A 24,396-nucleotide genomic window follows, 5' to 3' on the forward strand; every position below is an offset into this window, starting at 1 on the left:
CCATAGTTTTGGTACAAATAGTTTCAAAAGACATTCTACAATGTTTTCCTGATGCTCTGATCAGCTACCAAAACTCAAGATACCCGTCATTATTCACCAGTCTATGAGTTGCATGCAAATCCCAGGTGTGGTGAGGGGCGGCGGGTTGGAACCCCATGAGAAAAGGTTGGGGATGCTAATCATCTTGCCCAGGGGTGTAAATCAGATTTTGGACTCACTAAAGGAGTCTAGGATGAAACGCCACCGTATTTTTAACCATGAAGGTGTCTATTAGAGTGCACTTGAAGTAATACATAAAAAGGCTCTCATTTCCTTTTAGCCTGTGTCTCAGCCTCCTCTCCCTGGAAAAAAAATCGGAGATTTTTTTTCCGGGGAGAGGCGGCTGGGACACAGGCTAATTTCCTTTTTGAGTGCTATCATTTAAGGGTCAAATAAAGCTCTAGCCATGGCCAGATAATTTAGTCTCCTTTAGAAGTTTAAATTAAATTTTCCAACAAACATCCCAACCTTCTCACATGTACGTCCCTCACTGGGATGCAAATATATACCATCCTTTATCACTGTTATACAGTGAAACCCAATCTTCCAATCACCTCATTATTTTACTGGCACTATCAATAAACCCATTAATACCCCCATGCCATTGATACACCCAGATCTTGCTGGCCCATGAATGATGAGATAAATGGAGTACAACAATATTTTGTCAACAAAAAAATCTTCATTAAACCAATAAATTACACTGGCTAGTGCAGAAAAGAAGATATTCACCTTGTCACTTATGAGTGACAAAACAAAAAGCTTGCATTCACAAAAGTGAGTCTTTCCAATTTCCCAAAAATTGGTTAGGGAGATCAATGATCACGACACAATCTCAAGAGTCAACCTTTATTTCTTCTTCATTCAACAAACCACACCTTATCTTGTTATAATAAATTATACCTAAACTGTATAAAAACTTAACAATACATTTCTCTCCCAAGTACATTGAACCTCAACTAAAATTAAAGGTACCTCTGAGATTTCAATTACTCCATCACCCACAAAGTAAAGGGGCTCATTAAAACTTTACTGTCCAAAAGCACCTATATTGCCCCTTACCTCAAGCACAGTGAGGATTAATTGGCATTCAGGATATTTTTTAAGCCACTAGGAAAATATTTTGTAAGACATTTCTCCAGTTTTAAGCAGAGAAGATATACAGTCAACTAGTAAAATCAAATCTGCCTAAAGTTCCAAGTGAAGACCATATCAAAATCAAATTTCTCCTTACAATAGTTATCAATACACAGTCAAGCAGGCCATTACCAAACACAACAGCAAAAAGTATGGTCAATTTGGTTGGGGATATTTTAGGGCACAGACAAATTCTTAGAACTAATATTGAAAGAGAAAGCGACAAAGAAAAAAATCTGAGTCTTAACATTACAGGATTTGAAATCAAGATACTCCAGGATACTAGTCGGGTGAGCTGACCACTGAGCTCAATGGAGACTGCCGTTGAGCTAGGTCATTTACTACGTTCATATGTGACATGCGTTCTCCATTTTGCCAGGATCAGCAATGATGAAAGTATTATGTGTGGTGAAAAAATAATGAAAGATGAAAGAAATTAAATGATGGTCAGTAACTTGGACAATCAACCTAACCCGAAAGGATATATATTTTAACAGTATACTGTGACAGATATGATAATATTATGATTTGTTTTATATTTACATTTACTGCAAGACCCCTCTGAATAAATAGTAAACTTTATCCTCTCCAAGCCTTAACATTATTACATTGGACTGAAACTGTTAAAAATGATGTCCAAGTTGTGTAATAAATTGTTGCTTTGCAACACAGTTTTTCCATATTAGAAAAAAATGCCTCCAACTGAGTTGTTGGACACGCATTCCTTCTTCTGGATTGTACTTTGGCCTAGAATACTCTGACAAGTATGTTCTCTTCAAGTTTTCTAAATATTAAGGAGAGATTAAAAAATAGATAAACTAAAGTTAGTCATCTTTCCCCAACTTGATTTAATAAAAAGCATGCCATCACATATTGCAGATGTTGCATTAATTTATTGGTTGGAAATACCATCATAAAATCCAGAAAATCAAAATAAATATTATAAAAAAAGAGGCAGATTGGTTAATGTTGGGCAAACATTGCCAGATACAGAAAAACTGCATAATTATTATGAGCTGTTAGTTATGAGCTCTAGTCAAATATATCACAATAACAATGGTAGTAATTAATAATAAAAAGTAAGGCTGACCTTAAGTTAGAATGACTAAGTAGTTGCAGTTATGTTTCCAGCTGTTGGAGTCGGCACTGTGCTTTGCTCAGGTGGAGCATGGAAAAAATATAGCTGCGACAGAAAAAGGAAAAACACCATTGAAAATCGTGACATTTTCAACAAAACGTCAAGTTTCCTTTGAACTTGTGGAAATGCAAGGTTATCGGTCTTGGGAATTAATACTGTTTATTGTAAATCTCTGTTGTCTTTTTCCCTGTTTCAGGAAATCTTGAGCATTGCAATCACAAGAAGTCTGTTGCCTTGACATGAAACATATCATACAAAACCTAAAAAAATTCTTTGAGCGTCTCGAAACTTGAAACTCAATACTCCAAACTCCAAACTCCAAACTCGAGCCTCAAAACTCGATTCTCGATTCTCGAAAGCATTGAGGATCGAGGATCGAGTTTCGAGTCGAGACTGTCAACTTACATTTGACCGGTACTGCATAATCATGCAGATGCCATAGCAATAACTATACTACTTTGCAATGCGCTGTTCTAGAAAATATCCTTACTCCCCCCACAGAAGGGATTGGAATTTCCTGGGGGTGGAGGGTGCAGTAAGACCTAAAAATTTAAAGAAATGTATGACACTTAATTGGAATTTCCAGAGGGGTGAAATATTTTCTGGAACTACACAATACATGTTCTGAGTACATAGAGTTCCTATCTTCATTTTGAGCCAATCTATTGAACATAGAGAAATTCAAAGACAGTTTAGTGGCCAAACTAGGAATAAGGGTTTCTGTACAATGTACCTTAAATCCTACAGCTAAAAGCCCATGTACAAGAAATATGGCTGCCAGAATAATGCCAGCTACCTGAAAACAACAAATGATAATGACATACTGAATGGGGGAAATAACAAAACAAAACAAAACAATGAATGTGAGTACTGTTCATTACTATATCTCTCAGTTAGTAGGCATGCTGCGATTGGTCAATTTGGCAAGCCATATTCTACCGTACGGCCCGCTAAAATTTAAACCTGTTTCTGTTGCCAAAATGTTTCATGCTTTATCCCCAAGAGGTCATAACGTTTTTAGCAAGTAAAAGTTTAAAACTCACCTTTATTTCTGAAATTGTGTATTAAAACCTGCTAAAGACTTAAGAGTCACTTAACAATGATTTCAAATTGACTCATTTTGCTTTCGACATGCGTCAGAAATTTGAAGCCGTTCCGTGTGAATAAACATTGTTCCCAAACCCATCCGACACACAGTGGCGATATGATAAATATCTTACTAAGTTAACCTTGTTTTGTCAGTCCATACTGTAAGTTACGGATCCTTGTTTTTCCCGTTCCATTTGCGACTCGTGCACTTTACACTTGGGCCATAAATCAATGGGGAAAAAAACTTGGTCCCTAACTTACAGTATGGCCCGTGACCTTGGTTAGTAAGAGATATATAAAAGGGACCACTAGGGACCTTAATATAGAGTAAAAAAGAGGATTGAAAGACTTGGCTGTCAAATGGTTCTCTGAGCATTACTTGCACCTTTTTGTCATCATCTTCAACTGCTGGCCAAAAGGTTAATAACAGCACAGAACCTGAAAGATTTTGGTTCAATAAACTCAATGTTGTGACTGAAATTTTTTTTCATGTGTCATGAAAAAGAAAAAATTTAGAAAACATGAACTACAAGAAAGTGTTTCTAATAACAATAATAATACACTGCAATTTGATTACATAACATTTAAACTAGTTTTGTGCATGTGCAGGAACTCAAGTACACTGTACATTGTCTCAACCTCAATCTTTAGCATTTTGATACCGTGGAAATTTGGTAAAGGAAAAAAACCTTCATTTCTGTTGTTGTAACCTGATAAAGATCACGGTACATCATTTTGCTCCACCAGATTGCTTTAAATACCCTTGTCTGGGGCTCACCTTTTTTATTCTACATAATCTAAAAGTACAATGATAAGACTATGATCTGTATCACTGAACAAAGACAGAGAAATGGAGGTTGTACTCTTCAAATCATGATGCTCTCATCTTAGAGAAATTGATATGACATACACATCCCTTGTGATGACTTTACCTGATAATATCATTCCGATCATAACAAGAAGCCACCTTAGCCATTCCAGCGGAGCAACCCATAATATCTGGGAAACAGAAAAGTTTAACTTTTATTTGTTTAAGTTTAATTTAAGTAATTACGTAAATAATATTGCAATTAAGCAGTCTGTTCATTCTTTAGCGTCCCCATTTTCAGCTTGATCTGGGGTCTAACATACTGGTAGATGTGGATAGGTAACACAAGTTTGAACCAATGAAGTCAAATGGAAGTACATGCAAGTGTTGCAAAAACTATCACAGCATTTCCAACTTACTGAAATTGGGATATATATGGACAAAGAATAACCATAAACACAAAGGATTTCCAGAAATGAATATCCAGCATTGCTTCTTCTCCAAAGAAGAAGTCCCCAGAGGAGAGCAGGAATAATGAAGGCATATGAGTAGATAGCCGCTGCAGCTAGTGTCACTGCAATAAATGACAAGCAGACCAATGGTGAGAAAAAATGAAGTAATCAGCTCCCGGGCAAATTGTCCATTTCCTCTATGAGACGTGCCTGCAGGGAATAGTGGACTTGTATTCATCAAAACAATTTAACATCCTGTCCAAGATGATGAATACAACCACCATGATTCCTTGCAGGTGCATCTTAAAGAGGGAATTAGCCATTAGCACCAATAAATTTTGAAACATGACGTATACCTTTGTGGAAGTCATAAACCCACTGGTGATCTCCAGTATTGATAAGGTAACTTGCAAGATTACCAGCTATTGCCGTTGTGAATACTAATGTCGCACACACCCAGAATGGACCTGAAAAATAAAATACATAAAGGAGATGATCATTAATTTTGAAGCTAGATTGACCACAGTGCATCAAACAATGGTAGCTTTGATTTGTTCTCAGAGCTCAGTAGTGTCAGCTCTATGACAGTGAACTTGGATTAGGAAGTGCTAGAGCAGGATAGGAACCATCCTCAATTGCAGACGTTCCATAAGATCAAGTATGGCACAGCTGGGATAAAATGTCCACCTGAAGTTCAACCTTTGTAGTGAAACACCAGGTTGCCAAATCCCCATCCTTATTGCCACCTACAGTACACTGTCAACAGTTTAAAATAACCTTAACTTTATAGTTGATCAGGCAAATTGAGGCAGTGTCAAACAAGATAACCAATAATTTTGCCCTACATTGTGGAACATCGATTCAAAATTACTTACATGTAGCAAAAGAAGCCAGACTCTGAGAGGCTTGCAGGTAAGATTTCTTTTTTAATTGGTGTAAGTAACATGTTTGCTAAAATGTTGTTTAGGTAATGCATTATTTGCTTAATTAAAAGATACTACATTCGCTAGTAAATAAATGTTACCATAAAGATCAGGATTAGGACGGATAAAAGAAACAAGGTAATTTTTCTTGTATACTGGAACCATTGAGCCAATAATCCTCCTGATGACCTGAAAACAAATGTAAGGGCTGGGTTATTTCAAACTCTCAAAATATCTGCTCAGTTTGCTGGACTAACAATAACCCACAACCTTCTAGAAAAATGCATTTAAATAATTCCCACGGTAGTAAGAAATCAACATCATTTGTTCTTACACTTGCAATCTCCTTGTTTCTAATGCTGAAGCAAGACAATTGTGCCAAATACTTCAATATTTGAATTCTTTACACTACAAGCTCAAAGGTACACAGTTGTGGTTACAGAGTATTTCTATATTCAGATCAACTTTGCAATAAATTTCTAAACAAGATAAAAAAACTAACCCCCCAGTACACTAACTGGCAAGCTAACTTCTTGAAATATAATACTAATCAACATGCTTTACAAGGGTTCTGTGTAAATGTCTGAATTATTACATGATGGCTCACATTTTTGGAAAGTGTAGTTTTCAATTTCATATAATTTATCAATTACAACCGAAGGAGTTTGATTGTTTTATCTTTTTGCGCAAGCTATGCCATAACAGTCCCGCATACACATTATAGATGCACTTCCAGACAAATATCCTCAGATGATGAGTTCCATTACCTTTTTTTTATACAAGGACACATAACTCATCCTACTTACTTGGTATGAGTCAACATCAAAGAAGGTTTGGTAATACTCAAATGTCCAAAATGGTGGTTGTTTCCTTTGACCAGCCAAAAGCTACAAAGATATTCAATAGAATAATAGTAGTCAAGATGAAATGATTAAATTATTATGCAACTAAATTACAACAGCAAGGTGTCAAGTCTGTGTATTAACAAAATATAACTGTTATTTTCATAAAAATAAATAAAATATCTTGCTAACCTCTGTTTTGTCTTCTTCATCATCTGTGAATGAAATTGAAGCGATGAATGATTGAGTGGAAAAGGACCAATGTCAGCAAACAATATCATTGAGCAAAAAGCCTGTTCAATTGCTAGTTTTGTACTGATTCAATGTTTTAACATCATGTGTGCTTCTCACTGACAAAGGAAAAAACTCTCTACATGGTCCAACAGTGTAGTGGCAACATTTTACATGAATAAAAAAGTCAGTGAATAAAAATTTATAAATATATATATACATAAATCTATCCTTTGATGAGCTTACATTTAATTGGTGCATAATTTTGTAATCTTTTAACACAATAATCCTTTTGGTAAAGAATTACAGCAACGTTTTATTATTTTTTCAAAGTGGCCAATTACGATTAGGTGGTCTGAATTTCAGTCCTCCTCTGGTAGGTTACCCCAAAAGGGGCTGTGGACCTGGCTGAAATTTAAGTAACCTATCAAGTTGTTCTTGCACTCCTCATAAACACAAGATTAACAACAATAAGAACTACCATCAGAGAAATCTTCTAGCGAGTGTGTTCCAATTTTGCCAGGGACTGTGGTTCCAGGTTCTTCGTCAATGTTACCCACAGTGTTGAGGTTATTTATGTCATCTACTTTGGTGAAGTCTACAAGGAAAAAGCACATACCATGTCAATGAAGGGAAGACATCCTTCAGGCCCATTTCATCCAATTAGTGAAGCATGATCATCTGGCATTATTAGACAACTTTCAATCAAGCAAAGTGTAGCTTAAGTGTTAAATGACATTTTTCAGGACTTGCCGTATATAAATGACCAAACTAGCCAATCTACTATTTTATGCATCAGTTAAACCATGTGCAGCTTAAGCCACTAAATAAACTGAAATTAACGATAGATAAATCCGAAGTTTCGGCGACATCTTGGCGCCATTGTCAAGGGAAACTAATTAAATATGCGATTTCAAGAGTAACTAAGAGTTCAGAGTTTCTAATTTGCATAAGTTAGACAAAGACTTTAGCGCGAACTGAGTCTGATTGTACATTTAAACACGGTCGTAATTGTTTAATGAGTAACATCTCATTAATGAGACAATCAAACTTGTTGTGGCATTTTTTCAACACGCTAAAACAATTGCAAAGGTCATCTGAACTCTTAGTTACTCTTGAAATCGCATATTTAATTAGTTTCCCTTGACAATGGCGCCAAGATGTCGCCAAAACGTCGGATTTATCTATCGTTAGTTTTTGCCTGTATATGTTTATCTAAATCATTGTTGATTATAAACTGAAATACTCAGGAAATTGATGTTAATTACACAAACCTTGGAATTTGAAGTCATCACTGACATCGCCTGCATCTTCCATCTGAGTAAGCAAGTTGATGATCACAAATTAGTTCCATTTATACATCACACCTTACTAATAAGGGGTTGTCAACATATTCACTTGTTCCCCGCTTATCATCAACTGGATGTTTAGGTCAGACCCTCCCTACATCCACTTGGAGTTTTGCTGCCTAAAGATTCACTACATTACAGTCGCCACAGGTTAGGGTACTAACGTACCGCCACGTTTTTAAACTCCTTTAAGCTCATCTATTGGCCAGTGGCATTCTACTTTCTAGTTTATACCTCAGCCCTTTAGTGTGACTTTGACCTGTGTGCAAACGTTAATTAATTATAACCACTTGAATTCGCTACAAAGTTTATTCAGGAAAGACCAGTTGCACATCAAAATAAATGCAATCAAAATAAGTCTTAAATGCAAATTTGGTGATTATCTTTGCTCGATCAATCAAAAGCTTAGCTTCTGCACAAGTTATGTTCAAGAGGTTAAAATATCACCATTATATTTGGAATATCAAACCAAGAGTACCTTAATGAACAAAAATCCTATAGTTTATCACTCAATGCAAATTTTAGCCGAAAAGAAAATGATAAACGCCTGTATAGTTACCTTTACGTCCACAAGACCAACCTCATCATCACTTTCCGCCATGTTGGATTTTCTTGCTGCGTTAAAGCGCATGCGATCAGTAACAAAGCCGCTGTTTGCTTGTCCACGTGGATAAAATTCGCGGGTAATTTACATGTCAAAGATGTCGAAGGCTATTTTCTCTTACTTTTATGTTTAAAATGATAATTCCATGTCTACATTTGAGAAACGGGACCCTCGTGGATCCTAGCAACGGAGAGAATGTGCAAGGTTTATCTACGTGCCTTGATATAATTTCGCTGTGCCCAGAATTTGCCATCGTGTACCTAGATAAACTGAAGGAGACCAAAGAGTTTGGAAAGAAACTTGTACACGCTACTTCCTGTTGCGGTGTTGAATATGAAGCGGACAGTGCAGAGGAGGTGTTGGATTTACTGGACGGCGGTGCAAATCATGTGATCCTCAGCAAAGAACATCTGGATGTCTCTGGTCAGTTTATACCTAAAGAAAGAATTATATGTAAATTAACAGGCTCAGAAACATCCATTGGAGAATTAGGCAAGGACATCAATAACTTGAAAGAAAGAACTTCAAGTTTTCTCTTGCCTTATGAGGGAGATTCTCAAGTTGATGAACCATTGCTGGTTGGGTTTGCAAAAGAATTGAAGAGCTCTCTGTGTGATGATGTGAGACTTATCCTCTCTGTTGATGACATGATTTCATACTCCACCATCTCACAGCTTCACTCTCTTGGCGTGCAAGTACGGATGAACGCTACTTGGCTGTTAAATGAGCTCAGTCTTGGACAGATCATTTCATCTTGCCTGAAAAGTGACCGTCCTGATGGACTCATCCCTACTCTAGTGGTAAGTAATGCATGACTTCCGCTACGGGGTACCCCCTTCTATGGGCTACGGTTTTTTGGCATTACGGGCTATATACTTTTGCTGTCTCTGTCATAAACAAGGTCTGAACGTCAGTGTCTCAAACAGGGTATACTTACATGATCAGAAACATAATGCCTAAAAAAGAGGAAATAAGGACCTTAGATACTTTCACTCTTTGGGGGAGGGGGGAGTGAGTAGTTGTACAAGGAAAGACACATCTTCACTTTGCATGTCATCCCCAGGGTCCTTTTTTTCTTCATATGTGGAAAGAGTCCTGAGAACAAGTTTGCTCTGTACCACAACTCATTTATTAAAAGGATGTATCGGGCTATCTATCAGATCATTATCGAATGAAGAGGTACATAAAGATCTAGCATAATGGGCCTACAATATGTGTAGAACCAGATAATAATTACCATCATAGGCTGACAATATGTGTAGAGTGCTAGACTACTTACCACATTGATAGCACTTTGTCATGTGGATAGCATTGTTTATTGTTTTTATTTAACAGACTATTATGAAGAAGAACAGCACTATACCATCGATCTGAGATAGAATCAACTCTTAGCCTATCTTAGACTAAATATTAATGGCGTGCCTCCATCCCAGACTTGCAATAATATTTACTACCAGAGTCTAGCATGTTTTCCTTAATTTTAGATTTCTTTTATTTTTGTTTAATTTTGTTTCCAGCATGTTTAAGACGAGACCTCTGTACCACTCTGCTTGCTTGTATTTGAGTATGCTTCTGAACAAATTATTTTATCTGTTTCCTAGTTATAGATAAATATCAATTCTTGGTGTTTGTTTTCAGACAGATGAGCACAATGTGGCCCTTGGGTTGTGTTACTCCAGTGCTGAAAGCATTCAAGAAGCAGTAAAAACCAAGAAGGGTGTTTATTGGTCAAGAACAAGAGGATTGTGGAGGAAGGGGGAGACGTCTGGTAATGAACAGGTATGGGTCTGAAAATACCCAATCCAAATTTTGTAAATAGAGTGGGTGACATTGCCCTTTGAGCTTGACGGGCCAATGTCACCACACAGTTACTGCTGGCTTGTACATGTATGACCTAGTTAAGTAGGTCAAGTCTGCATACAAGCCAAGTGGCCCATCAGGCTGGAGCTTATCCTGGTTTCTGTAGCATGAAGTGACTAGGAGTATTTCTACTCCCCCCTGGATGGGATGCTATTCCATCACAGGGTTACCTCCAGCATTAAGGTAGCCAGTACCTATTTATACATGTACACCTGTGTGGAGAGAGGCACTGTGAGAATAAAGTATCTTGCCCGATAACACAACACAGTGACCCTGGCCATGGCTTGAAACCTGACCGCTCAATCCAGAGACGAGTGCACTAACCATGAGGCCACCACACCTCCCATAACATGTATGACCTAAAGGACTTATAGTTATTCTTATTGCATTTTTTTGGTAGGATTTGTTAAGAGTTTATTCAGACTGTGACTCTGATACTCTGAAGTTTGTTGTGCGTCAGCAAGGGTTGGGTTTTTGCCATCTTGACACCTGGTCCTGTTTTGGAGCCAACAGTGGATTGCCATTACTGATGAACACATTGAAGTCACGCAAGCAGTCTGCACCTCCAGGATCCTACACAGATCGTCTTTACAATGACAGCAAACTACTGCATGCTAAGATTCGTGAAGAGGCAGAGGAACTGTGTGAAGCAGAAAGCAAAGAGGAGATTGCTTGGGAAGCAGCTGATGTTTTGTATTTTACATTTGTGAAATGTGCAAAAGCAGGTAATCAACTATATTTCATAACGTGTATGACCCTTTTTACATCGGAACTTTCTCAAAGACATATCAAAGCCTTAAAAAGTCTTTTAAAACAATTGTGTTTGTGTTGTTTGTCACAAATAATGCTAGGAAAAGTAGTGAATTGTGTTTCATTATTATTTTTGATATTCTCTTTCTCATAGGAGTGTCGTTACCTGATATTGAAAAGGTTCTTGATCAGAGGTCACTCAAGGTGAGACGACGCCCAGGCAATGCAAAACCTGACAAACTACCATCCATTAATGGCCATCCAGTTACCATAGCAACAGGACATGCCTCTCAACAGAGTAATCCATCTGCAGTCAGCACATGCAACTCCATTTTGAAAAGTTTTGATTATCAGCTCCTTGGTGAAAAAGAACTGCAAGATCTTTGTAAGCGCCCTGCTGTAGTGGAAACAGCAAAGCTGGAGGCTATTGTTAGACCCATCATGGTCAATGTACGTACCAGTGGTGACAAGGCTTTGCTAGCGTTAACAGAAAAGTTTGATAAAGCAAAACTGTCCTGCCCTGTGATTGATATGACTGCAACAGGTGAGCCTCATCTGGACCAGGAGATTAAAGATGCAATTGATTTGGCTTACGACAATATTTACAAGTTTCACAAGGCACAGCTTAACCTGGAACCCCTTGTGGTCGAAACATGCAAGGGTGTAGTGTGCTCTCGGCATGTCAGACCCATTGCAAAGGTAAGTGACTGCTATCATATCTCACTTTAAGTGGCTGTTGAACTGTATGATTTGTGTATTCACAGAGTGCTACCACAACATTTTACCAGGTGCCCTTTAAGCCAACCGTAGCATTGATAATTTTTAGTAAATGGAATAGCAATCTTTGCTCATTGTAAAAATCATGAACGAAGAATAATTTCAAAAGACATATTTTAGGTTAACTCATGCTCAACTCATGACTTGAGCTCGAGTTTCAAGGCTTGAAGTATTACTGTTGTCCAAAAATACTACCTCAACTGAATGCAGTGAGGTTTGACATATATCACTGATGCCTCAGTGTGGAAAATCATTGTACAGGCCTTCCAATGCCAGATCTTCTGTAAGTTTATTTTTTTGTAGGTTGGACTCTATGTACCTGGTGGAAGTGCTGTGTTGCCGTCAACAGCTCTTATGCTTGGTATTCCAGCTCAGGTTGCAGGATGTGAGGAAGTTATTTTGGCCACACCTCCAAAACAAGATGGATCTGTCTCCCTTGAGATTCTTTACATTGCAAAGAAAGTGGGAGTTTCAAAAATATTACTTGCAGGTAAATTGGCCATGTATTGTACAGTACTAGAGAATTTCCATCCAGTACCATAGCTAATGGTACAGCATACTGATGTTACAGAGAAAAAAAAAAGAGAAATAGTACAAATATCTTAATTTAGACATTGAAAGAGAGATGAAAAGGTATAGGTATTTGCAGAGCTTCACCATTGTAATTTAATTAAGAATTAAGTTGTTCTCAATGTATCATTATATGAGAAGAAATGAAGGGGACATTAATATATTCTGGGGTGAATATTTGCATTTTGTATACCCAAATAAAAAGTCTGGCAATCAAAAAGTAGAAATTTATGCTCTTGTTGTCTATTGTCTAATGACTAATGTTCAAATCAGGTGGAGCCCAGGCAATAGCTGCAATGGCTTACGGAACAGAAACTGTACCCAAAGTAGACAAGCTGTGTGGACCAGGAAATTCATTTGTGACCATGGCTAAAATGTTGGTACAAAACGACAGCTCAGCAAGTGTCAGCATTGACATGCCAGCAGGACCTTCAGAAGTTATGGTGTGTACTTACATAGCATTAACTAGTTCAGGGGTTCTCCTGGCAAATAGACCAGCTGTCAGAACGATTTTGCCTGTCTGGTGTGATGATTGAGGGGAAATTTTTCTTATAAAGAAGTTCAGTTCAAAATGTTTTGTTCGCCTGTGGAAATCTGTTCCCCTCCTGCTGAAAACATTAAGGAAACCCCTGCTTGTTTTAGGGATTCAATGCATTGCAAATGTCTCTGTACATACTGCAGGCCTACAATTCTTTGGAGGATTAGAAATACTCAAAGTCACTTCATTCCACAGAAACCAGGGTAAGCACTGGCCTGATGGGCCACTTGGCTCATATGCAGACTTTTCCTCACCTTACCATGTTTGAAAACAAGTTAAATACCAAACTTTACCAAGGGTAAAATTGAACCCCAACATAACATCAGTTATAAGGGAGAGACCTTTGTAATGTCCTCCTTTTAATCTCATTACTGGTAGGTCATAGCTGATCAAAGCGCAGATCCTTCGTTTGTGGCAGCTGATCTTTTATCACAAGCAGAGCATGGAACAGACAGCCAAGTGGTTTTAGTGGCTATTAATTTGACTGACAAACAACTTGATGTTATACAGGTACATGAAACTGTCTTAATTTTAGGCAATAGGGAAAAAGGAATGAAAGACCTTGAAGCTCAGCCAGTCAAATTATTGTTACCTAGCATATCAACAAGGACCACAAGTCTTACCATTGCAGTCAGTGACTTTAAAATGTGCGCATGGGCCAGGATTCCACATGTTCTTAGACCAAAGGGTATTGTAGTAGTTTTGGGTTTGATCAGTGTTTTCTTGAGCGAGGGGACTTGAGGGGACTCAAGGGGTCTCTTCTCAGAAGTTGTTTCCCCTCCCCTTTCTCTCCTTCTCTCTTCACTGTTTTATCAGTGTGAGGGGTGCCTGTTTTTCTCCCGTCTGTGTGGAGGCTCATGGCTGGTTTCCAGGATTTTTCAGCCATTGGAGCCGTTTCCATCAAACAGCTGGGTGCCAAAAGTGGAACCTCCACTTTGCGCTCAGAGGCAGTCGTTAAATAATAAAAACTCCAACCTGTTTCACTGCAAACCAATTCAGTAATTGAATGATTTGGAATTTCTAGAGTCAACTGGATGCCCAAGCAAAGAAACTACCTCGTGAAAAGATCGTCAGAGAATCCCTTTCAAAGAGCTTTGTGATAAAAGTATCATCTATGAGTCAGGCACTGTACTTTAGTAACAAGTATGCTCCAGAACATCTCATCATCAACACTCAGGTGAGTATAAAAAAACTGACGAATAATCCCAACTTTATGTTGTAAATATTGAACAGGAAAAAACACTGTGTGGAAGTACTCAAAAGCTTTCATTTGAATGGTCATACAGTGAAGATTTCATCAAAGGCTCAAGTTACAACCAACTTTTACCACATAACAAACATACCACACAAAAGTACAGTTCAATAGTTTTCATTTAAATCACCACCTTGACATGAACACAGTGCTCATCTAGTGTAGGAATTGCCACACTGGACATTAGGGAAAGGCTTCAGGTAATATATCAAACAGAAGAGACAGTGTTTCATTGGGATATCCCAACACTAAGGAGAGAGTTGAAAATACAATGCACAGCGGAGCATTTTTGATGAAATTTGAAGTGTTTGGATAGCCTATGAAACACTGTCTCTCATGTTTGATATTTTAATAATTTTATTGCCTGACACCTTTTGCTAATATCCAGTGGGTGGCAATTTCTACACCAGTTGAGCACTGTTTTTGATATATCTTCTCAATCAAAGCAAAAACTAAGAGTAAACGGAGAAGTAAAATCGTCAAAATCTATGTTAATTAAGACCGAGTATCCAAACCTCCTTCATGGTTGCAATTTTCTTTGTTTTAACTTGATGAATTATTAATAAGTTGGAGAAAGTTAGATGCACACCAGTTGACATATATTATACTTGTTTTAAAGGAGCTCAGTCACGGTTTGCACATTTTGAAAAGTTTAGCCTAATTTTAAATTTCAAATTCTTTGTTTGCAATCCGTGTCAATCTTTGCCATCCTTGACCATACTTGTTCCTTTATGGTTTATTATTCTCTCTTTGATGTTTTTCTATCTTAGTAAACTATTATTTTCAGGTTTCCTTCCATTTAAAGGAGATTTTGTACGTGGCCAAAAAAAGACAAAACACTGTGACTGAGCTCCTTTAAAGGTGGACTTGTGTGAAAAAACCATCAGTTAAAAACAATTAATAGCAATGTTGCAAGAGCTTTTCCCTTATTGATGGTCAGGCTGTTTCATTTGCTCTGTAGAATGCTGAAGATTGTTTGAAAGATATACAGAATGCAGGGTCTGTTTTCCTTGGTCCGTATTCTTCAGAGAGCTGTGGAGACTATGCTAGTGGCACAAACCACACCCTGCCAACCTATGGCTATGCACGCATGTACAGTGGTGTATCAACAGCATCATTCCAGAAACATATCACTGCACAGTGTGTGTCCAAGGAAGGTCTGGATAATATAGGACCAGCAGTGGCAACGCTTGCAGCTGTTGAGAAACTGGATGCTCATCGTAATGCAATATTGATAAGACAGGGACTAATGAACTGACAAAATACACAGATTGTGGATGGATGAAGCATGAACTCTTAGTCTCAAAGACAAAACAAGATTGTATTAATTTTTATAAACATATTAATTTTAATGTAATAGAACATCTGACATGCTCCTGGTTGTCTGTTGCAAGACTTGGCAATTGTGAAGAACAGCTTCCCCCAAAAAAAATTTTAAAAAGTTATAACAGGAAAGACAGAAGTCAAGTTTATGTGTTTAGGTTACCAATGTTAGTCCTATAAGGAAAAGTGAGAGCAGAGAAGCCCCCGATCTTACCTCTGAAAAGTCTGATACTCAGGCTCGGGCGTAACTCAAAAGTTCTACCTCAGTCTGTCACTTTAGCATTAAGTGGCTAGGAGAGGTGCTAAAATCTGATAGTATGCTAGTCCATGTTTTGTTTTCCTTTTGGAAACATTTTTGTCACAAGCTACTCTTATTATTAAACAAGGGCTTGCAAGGATAATATCTCTGTGTGTTGGGCCAAGTGGTCCTTACAGTCAGAGTTTATCCTGGTTTCTGTAACATGAAGGGACTAGCAGTACTTTTACAGGATATATTGATGCTATTCCATCGAAGGGTCCCCCCTCCCCACTAAGCCCAGCATTAAATTTACCAGTACTTTTTACCTCTGGCCTAGATGGATAGAGGTACTGTTTCAAAAGTGTCTTGCCTATGGATAGAACACAATGACCCCAGCCAGGGCTCAAACCCAGACTGCTAAATCTTGAGTCCAGCCTGCTAAACTCTATGCCTCAACTGTAAGCTACTGTAATAGAGTATTAATATCACGTCACACTGATTTCATTAAAAGATGGCATAACAGTTCAGACTCTTGCCACTATTATACAAGTTGTGGATTGTGTTCAGCTCGTATTGTATAGTTCCAGAAAATATCCATACCTCCCCCACAGAAGGGATTCTGTCGACCACCTCCCCACCCCTCTGGAAATTCCAGGTAAGCTTCATACATTTCTTTAATTTTTTGGGTCTTCTAGAACCCCCTACCCCCCAGGAAATTCCAATCCCTTCTGTCGGGGGAAAATGGATATTTTCTGGAACTGCACATTATTTGTCATGAGGGAATTGAAATCAACCAGACAAAAAGACTAAGGTTCATGGAGGATCATCTTTCCCCTCTATACCACCTTTATTGTTCCAAAGCAAAGCAATTCTAAGAAGTAATAAAAACAATACATGGGTGCAATATATATTTGAATAACAAATTACATCTACAGAAAGCGTATGTTATAATGATATGGCACCAATTTTGTTAAACTAGTTCCTATGTCGCAGTGTCTTTGGTGACAGTTTGGAATTTGGTATTATTCTCAGACTATATTTACACCAAAGGAAAATTGACCAATTGAAAAATAATGTCTTGAATTGAACTCAGATCCCATTTTCATCACGGAGGTCCACACTATTGGAAACAAAATGTAACAAGCTGAAAATTCCTTTCAAATTACTATGGGATCCAGAACAACTTGTGCTTTAATTTTCAAGCCTAGTATTAAATTTTGTTTTTGGCTAAATGAGACAACTAGAAAACAAATTCCTTTACTGCTGTGCATCCATCTAAATATGGATACATTTCTCAGAAGAAATTATGGAATCTGTAAGTCTCCACTTTGTAAACTCCTTGTGTACTGGATTACTTTGGTGCAAACAGTGATATCTTCATACTTCCAGAGAAAAAAAGGTGGCATGTAAATTTCTCCGTTAAACTGAGGCCAAGGTTCTTCCTATTTTGACCTTTAAAAAGATTCTCAGAACCTATTTGTAGAATTCTAACAACAAATGTACACAGCACATTTGCCTCACCAAGTATTTTGTGAATACATTCCATTACTATAGAGAACGCAAAGGTTTCTTCAAGATTTTTCAAGCAGGCAGATAGGATTCCTGTTCACCATTTCAAGATCTACTTTGTGTCCTATTAAATCCCTGATGTTGGAAATCTTGTACTTGATCATGGTTGGTCTGCAAAGGGCAAAAAATAATAGATAACAATTTAAAAACATCACTACAAAACAGCCTTCCATATCAAAAAGGACAGGGATGCTAAGTTGTCATCTTCTGTAAGGGTATAAATCAAGGATTCTGGTGTTGATGAGGAAATGCCAGAACTTAGCTGTCAAAGTATCTTTTAGGGTTCAGTCAAAGAAAAAATAATAAAATAAACCCTATCATTTCCGTTTTTGGCTTGATTTCTGCACGTCTCTCAGGTCCCCACCCTTCCTGAACAGCCGCTGATAAACGAGCATATTCTGTTTAACATGGTGCCTTTTAGGGCCAAATAAAGCTTGAGCCATAGACCCTTTGCATAAATGGCACCTACGTTTAAATAAGAATACTTATACATCCTTAGCCTCACATTCATGTAAAAAAATCCTTTGTCTTGAAACATGAGTACGAGACTAAGGATGTATGAACTATTGTCTCTCAAATTTAGGCACCATTTATGCAAAGGATCTATGCCCAGACAGGTCTCCTTTAGGGGTATAGTTCAAATTTTTCAATGAGCATCCCCATCCTTTTCACATGGGAGGTCCTACGGGTGTAAGAGCAATACAAATAAGCCATAGTCTATTGCAAATCAGCACCCATTCTGATTTACGTTACGTAACAAAAAATGATACCATGCGGTTTTTGTTCTGACTATACTACAGTCAACTCAGTTGTGACTTGGAAAGCTTACTGGCTTAATTGTAAATAGCACATAAGTTCACATGTCTTCTGTGGTAGAAAAATTAAATCTTTTATCAACAAATTATGCAAGCAACACTTAGGCTTGATGTGCTCAAATCAAAACTTATTAAATGTAATTAAGATGCCCATTTATTAATCCAGATGAAACTGTATTGACATCATACCTTTCTAGGGAGAGTCCCCAGGCAATGACTGACACATCTTTAGGCAAACCCATGGGTATTAACATCTCAGGTCTAAACACTCCAGAATTGCCAACTTCAACCCACTTTTTCAGGCCTGTGAAAAATGAAAATCTTTAACTTTGTGTCTGCAAACTTAAAAATCCTAATAATTATTGTGACCTATTATCAACCTCTCCAAAATAACGTTTTCCACAAAGCACATTCCAATAAATTCAGCTATTTTATTTATCCCTCATTTTCTAATCTTTTCTCCAAATTTGTCTTCGGTGTAATTTGGCTGAGAAACATGGAGTTGAAATCTAACAGAGGTGAACAATGAAAACATTCCCAGTGTACTAATAAATTGGTACCAGTGAAAAGTATTTATTACCTTCATGATAACTGAACACTTCCATACTTGGTTCTGTATAAGGATTGAATGCAGGCTTAAACCTTAACTTTGTAATACCTGAAAAAAAGTTATGTCTTGTCAGGGTGTTATTTGATGAATGAGCTTATCAAGATCTACACAACAGAGATAACACATTAAGAAGGTAGTCTATTGGACTGATGAAAGGTTAACACTTGTCAGATCTGGACTAAAAAAAGAACCAAGAAAGTTAGAAAACCTTAAACACATGCTAATGGTTGGAACATATCAATGCAACTCAAATTGAAAGAGCTATTTTAAAAACTCTTACCTAACTTCTTGAAGAACTCATACAGTACGCCAATCAGATCACCAAGTGTCAGGTTATAATCAGCAACAACACCTTCAATCTGATGAAACTCTGCTAGGTGAGTAGCATCTAGTGTCTCATTCCGGAAGACTCGATCAATGGAGAAGTACTTGGCTGGTGTGAATTTTTCCTGTGAATTGAGACAAAAATTGATGTTTTCGTGATTTGTGATGGAAACAATTCACATGTGTGGTGGTGGATGGTAACCAGACAAATTCCAACTGATCAAAGGAAGTTTGATAGGAAATCAATCCTAAAAAATCATAAGATCATATAAAAATGTGTCAACAATGTGCAGTTCAAGAAAATATCCATACTCCCCCTGCAGAAGGGATTGGAATTTCCTGCAGGGGGAGGCTCTGTAAGACCAAAATATTTAAAGAAATTTATGAAACTTGATTGGAATTAACAGAGGGAAAGGGGTCTTAGTATGGATATTTTCTGGAACTACACAGTGTGATTGTCTTACTGAAAATTATCAAAGTCTCAAAGAGAACCTGTTGAGCCAGTTTGTATAGCATCCTAGCACTGACTGCAGTTGTGTGAGTCCTGAGAATGTTCTTCTTAGCTTCTTCAAGTTTCCACTCATATTGATATCTACAAAAAAAAATATTACAACTGTTTGGTCATTACACAATTCCACAATTTTAGCTACCGGTATACAAATGTCTCCAACACGCAGCTACATGTCATGCAATTTTCTAAGAGTATGGAAGCAATGGCATTGTCATAAAACAAAGTCATAAAACGTCAACTCATTAGAGCAGCTTCTAAAACGGTAACATATCTACTGCAGACCAAAAGATAAATAGTTAATACACTCTGTATTTATAAAAAATTACAAATTTGAAAAATTATTGACAATATCATTGTGTTAATGAATCACACCTCGCGCTAGCTTCCTTGAAATTAGGTACGTATGTACATTACTCATAAAAATTTCTATGAGCAATCTAAAGCTTTATTCAGACTGTAACTAATTAAAAGTTCAATACTATGATCTTAAAAAGTGCTTACCCTTGTGATCCATGTCCTCCAGACTCATGCATGTTCTTCACTTTTTCAATGTAAGATTGAGGCATCTCCTCTAACTTAGCATACTTAGGATCTAAAGTAATCAGAAATTGTCCGCTGTGTTGTTTAAATCTTTATTCTTAAATTAGCTACAGATTAAGACCACAAAATGTCTGGTCTGATTGTTGCACAGGTTGTGTTTTAATAGTATTAAGAGAGTTATAATTACAGTTTCTGACAAAACTGTTATGCTGTGCCACTGGGCAAGTGAAACATCTAGCTACATGTATTTAACAACTTGAAGCTGATTTAAGGTAAATTTAGTTAACTGTTGTTAGAGCAATTAAGTTAGCAAGGCTGATATTTTCAGCATCAGCACTTTGTCAGAGCAAAGTGACACAAAAGGGCTGATGCTGATAAAGGGCTAATGCTCAAAATGCCAACCTTGCTAACTCACTATAACAGCAGTTAATTAAACATTATCAACTTCACGTCGGTAAAACAATAGGTGTTTCAGTGCACTTTGTTGGTGTTTTTAGCAAAAAAAATGATAGCTTCTTCTTATTCACTTGACCAGATTCAAGAGATGATTCATTAGAGGTGAATAATTTCTAAAGTTATTATGAAAAACCTAACCATTCCAGCCTTTCTTTCACTTTTGCATTGGGCTATTTAGGCCAAAGATTTGTTACTTGTTATATATCTAGAAAGTAAATACTGGGTTTTATTTTATGACAACAGTTCTGAGTTCACTGACCTGCCATAAAAAATGTGTCATGTGCATCACGAGCTGGATGCTGCTGAGGTTGAAACAAAGAGTCAAAATTCCAGAATGAGCTTTCTACAAAGTTGTTGGTAGGCATCTCTGAAAACCTGATGAAAACAAAAATTCCTCTGCATTGAATAACTCCCGTGCTGCAAATCAGATCTAATTTTCAGTGATTCTGATATCATTTAGTAATAAATTAACAATACTCACTTACCCCATTTCCAAAAAGATTTGTCTGAACTGTGCTCTAACTTTCATCAAAGGATGAAGATGTCCTGATGTTGGTATAATTCCTTGTGCATCAAAATTGTACGGCTTGAACTGTTTTGTTTTCCAGGAACCACTGAAGAATAAACAGAGTATTCCAACAGCAGGGTATCATCACAAAAGACTTCGTACTGAACGACAAAATATAACAATTCTAATCATACTTGAAAATAATTATCCAGGGATACATTTTATAACGCACCTTGCCAACATGTCTGCAGTTAAATCAGCTTCTAGTTTTGTGGGTGATGTGCTGAATTCACCGCCTTTTGTCACATGAAAACTCTTGATGATTCTAACAAATTGAGATGAAATGATTCACTCAATATCAGTTGAAAATAACATAGTCATTTAGAACTCTAAAACAATTAAAAAATGGTAAAGATTAATGTAGAAGTTCTACCATAAGTTAGTGGTTATTATTAAATTCTATGTTTTGAGTTGAGATTGTGTCTGAGTGTTGGTTTCTTAGGCAAGGCTCTACACCTACGACACTCCTCTCTATCTCCTGCCCTTCACCACCCATAGGACTGCAGAAAAGGAAGTCTAGCATTACCATGAGAAAGATTTAGCCCCTTTAACTCTAGTTTACGTTTGGTAACTCAAGGGATCGGAGGATGTTTATTGGAGAGGGGGCATTTATACATCTGATTGAGTACACTGAATGCAGAACAATACTTTTAATTAATGAAAACAACAGATGATTTTATGCTAAACAACAAATGGTTTTAATATTTCAAGAACTGTAACAGTGGACCTCTGATAGTCATAATGTTCAATATTTCGTTTATATGAGAAAGCAGAATTCATAATTCATTCATCTGATCAGTCTGCTCTCTATCAATTTCTTGAATGTTAATTTCACTATAGAGGTGGTTAATGGAATGGTGTGCCTATTGGAATAAGAGAGTGCTTTATTTATTAGAAAGGGTGCGCTTATTGGAAGCTAGGAGGGTGCTAAATAATAATACAGGCTGAATTTTGGTACAACATACATCACCTATATCTTGCCTACACCCCTCAGTCTTACTTTGCTGTATGCACTCACTGTGTTTTAATCAGCTTCCTTTTCTTTAATTCTTTCATCTTTGCATCAGAGATATCTGACAGCTTATGATCCCTGATCTTCATCAGAGCAAGTTGTACATCATCTTCTACATTCTCTTCCTGAGAAAAAAAGGACATATTTTTAATTTGTTTTGTTTTATTTGGAAACTTGCAACCCTGTCAATTGTTAAAATTGCTAAAATCACAATGTTTATGTGACAGTTGAACCCATGTGTAAGATTAGAATGAGTTCAGCTTCTAATCAAAGCCACTAAGTCCTGAAGGAACAAGTACATAAAAAAATGTTTGAAAAAGAGTTGGCATCCACAGTACAGCCAGATGGCAATTTGTCTAAAAGCCTGTCTATCCCCTTGATAATACTGAAGACTCTCTCCCTATAAAGTGGAATCACAATTTCTCAAACCCTTGTTATTTTGAACCTCCTGATAACTCAAACCAAACGTTGTTTCCCTCACCTCAACCAAACACTGTAATTTTACCCCCGATTTCTTGAACTATCCCATTCTTCAAACCAATTTTTGTTTCCCTTGGAAGTTCAAAAAATCAGGATTCCATAGATTATTTTTCTTGGAAAATATGTTGGCCTCACCTTCCTCATTACTCTAGGTCCTCCCTCTGCAGTTTTGTTCACTTGAAGCCAGCCTGCTGACATGGCTTTACTAAAACCCACATTAGCGTGTGGACCAAGTTTCTGTTGACATGAAAACATCAAATACATTTTTAATTACAGACTTCTTAGCTGTGTTAGATGATGTGCTAAAAGTGTGTTGACCAATACATTTTTCATGTCTTAAGGTAACTGTCAACCCACCCAGCCCAAGGAATCATGACCAATCATAACCTGATATAGTTTCAGCTAGATGATGCATTTGATGGGCTTCACAGATATACTTGCCAACTCTCTCACCACACTAAATTGAGTTAAAAACCGAAAATGATTTTACATCTTTGTGCTGCCCCCTCCTGTTTTTGGTGGGGAAGGGGAACAATCTGGATTCAATTAAAGGTGATGGTAACAGATTTACAGTATACTGACTGGAGCTAAGACATTAGTAGACAACAACAGTTTATTTTTTTCTACTACTGTAAACAACTAAAAGAATTTACAAGATTATAATTATAAATATATAAATAAACAGTACAGTACATACAGTAGTGGGACACCCAAAATAACTAAAAAGCTAAACTAGTTGGGTGACCGTAATTATAATAATTAAAAATGTAAGAGTCAGGAAAGAGGCACAACAAATACATTGCAATATTGCAATATTACAATATAACATTGCAATATTGGTGACGATGAACAGAAAATGCTATCTAATTTAGAAGGTTAACATTAACACTGGTATCCTGAGGGTACCCCTGTGGGATGGGTTCTGCCCAACCCCAACTATGTTATTTTACACAGGAAACCCAAATATTGAAAGCAAACATAATGTTAAGAAATAAAAAAGCGCAATGAACAAAACATAGCAACCGATTTCCTTGTGCGTACCTTGATTTCCGATTGAAGTAATCCTTCTGCTGGAACAGCTTTGAAAACAAGAAACTCGTGGCTTCCTTTCTCAACAATTTCACTTCCTTCCTCGGTCAGCACCCAGCCTTCTGTTTGGCGTTGCTCGACATTTATCACCTCATAAAACAAAATTTAAAGTTCTATGAATAACATTTCACTCATCCTAATTCACAAAACAAAGATGAAATTTTTCGATATGAAAGAACTACATAAAAATGCAATTCTCTTCACTCAAAAATTTAAAGCTTACATCTCCGAGAGCATGAATGCTCTTTACACTTCCAACAATGGACTGATGGTCTTTTCCACATTCATTGGCAAATTCAAATGTCTCTATGCTTCCTCTCTCCTCTACAGCTTCCAGTACAAGTCTATCTAGAGACTGAGTCCCCATGATGTTAAATTAAAGTGAAAGTTTCTAAAGCGAAACTAGAAAAATTTCATCAGAAATAAGTACCCATCCTATATGAAGTACTACAGGAAGAAATGTAGAACCGCTGCATTGTTATATTACCAAGGAGATTAGAGC

At 37.1% G+C, this 24,396-nt stretch overlaps 4 protein-coding genes across 4 annotated transcripts in view; 1 reads left to right on the top strand and 3 right to left on the bottom strand.

Annotated features, from left to right (window-relative positions):
- Nucleotides 1-24,396, bottom strand: part of LOC149113574 (gamma-glutamylcyclotransferase-like) — a 146,318-nt gene that overhangs the window by 41,420 nt on the left and 80,502 nt on the right. The window lies entirely within an intron of this gene.
- LOC110069463 (protein YIPF1-like) lies at nt 875-8,668 on the bottom strand. Its single transcript, XM_089286150.1, has 13 exons — nt 8,568-8,668; nt 7,934-7,976; nt 7,141-7,257; nt 6,621-6,643; nt 6,393-6,473; nt 5,688-5,775; nt 5,020-5,130; nt 4,631-4,785; nt 4,336-4,402; nt 3,789-3,841; nt 3,048-3,110; nt 2,267-2,359; nt 875-1,960 (listed from the first exon to the last, which is right to left on the bottom strand). The coding sequence occupies exons 1-12, from the start codon at nt 8,637-8,639 to the stop codon at nt 2,282-2,284; spliced, it is 951 nt and encodes a 316-aa protein (XP_089142276.1). The 5' UTR covers nt 8,640-8,668; the 3' UTR covers nt 875-1,960; nt 2,267-2,281.
- LOC110069468 (uncharacterized) lies at nt 8,664-16,469 on the top strand. Its single transcript, XM_020776992.2, has 9 exons — nt 8,664-9,412; nt 10,251-10,391; nt 10,873-11,197; nt 11,377-11,921; nt 12,303-12,489; nt 12,843-13,012; nt 13,486-13,617; nt 14,132-14,284; nt 15,321-16,469. The coding sequence occupies exons 1-9, from the start codon at nt 8,738-8,740 to the stop codon at nt 15,615-15,617; spliced, it is 2,625 nt and encodes an 874-aa protein (XP_020632651.2). The 5' UTR covers nt 8,664-8,737; the 3' UTR covers nt 15,618-16,469.
- On the bottom strand, nt 16,733-24,357 carry LOC110069464 (phenylalanine--tRNA ligase alpha subunit-like). Its single transcript, XM_089286149.1, has 13 exons — nt 24,118-24,357; nt 23,847-23,984; nt 22,941-23,042; nt 22,332-22,450; nt 21,486-21,578; nt 21,231-21,359; nt 21,005-21,120; nt 20,251-20,341; nt 19,731-19,830; nt 19,195-19,363; nt 18,885-18,962; nt 18,494-18,608; nt 16,733-17,600 (listed from the first exon to the last, which is right to left on the bottom strand). The coding sequence occupies exons 1-13, from the start codon at nt 24,259-24,261 to the stop codon at nt 17,492-17,494; spliced, it is 1,503 nt and encodes a 500-aa protein (XP_089142275.1). The 5' UTR covers nt 24,262-24,357; the 3' UTR covers nt 16,733-17,491.

This window comes from Orbicella faveolata, unplaced genomic scaffold (assembly GCF_042242905.1).
Source record: "Orbicella faveolata isolate gen_17 unplaced genomic scaffold, um_ofav_v1 contig_14, whole genome shotgun sequence".
NCBI classification, from domain to species: domain Eukaryota; kingdom Metazoa; phylum Cnidaria; class Anthozoa; order Scleractinia; family Merulinidae; genus Orbicella; species Orbicella faveolata.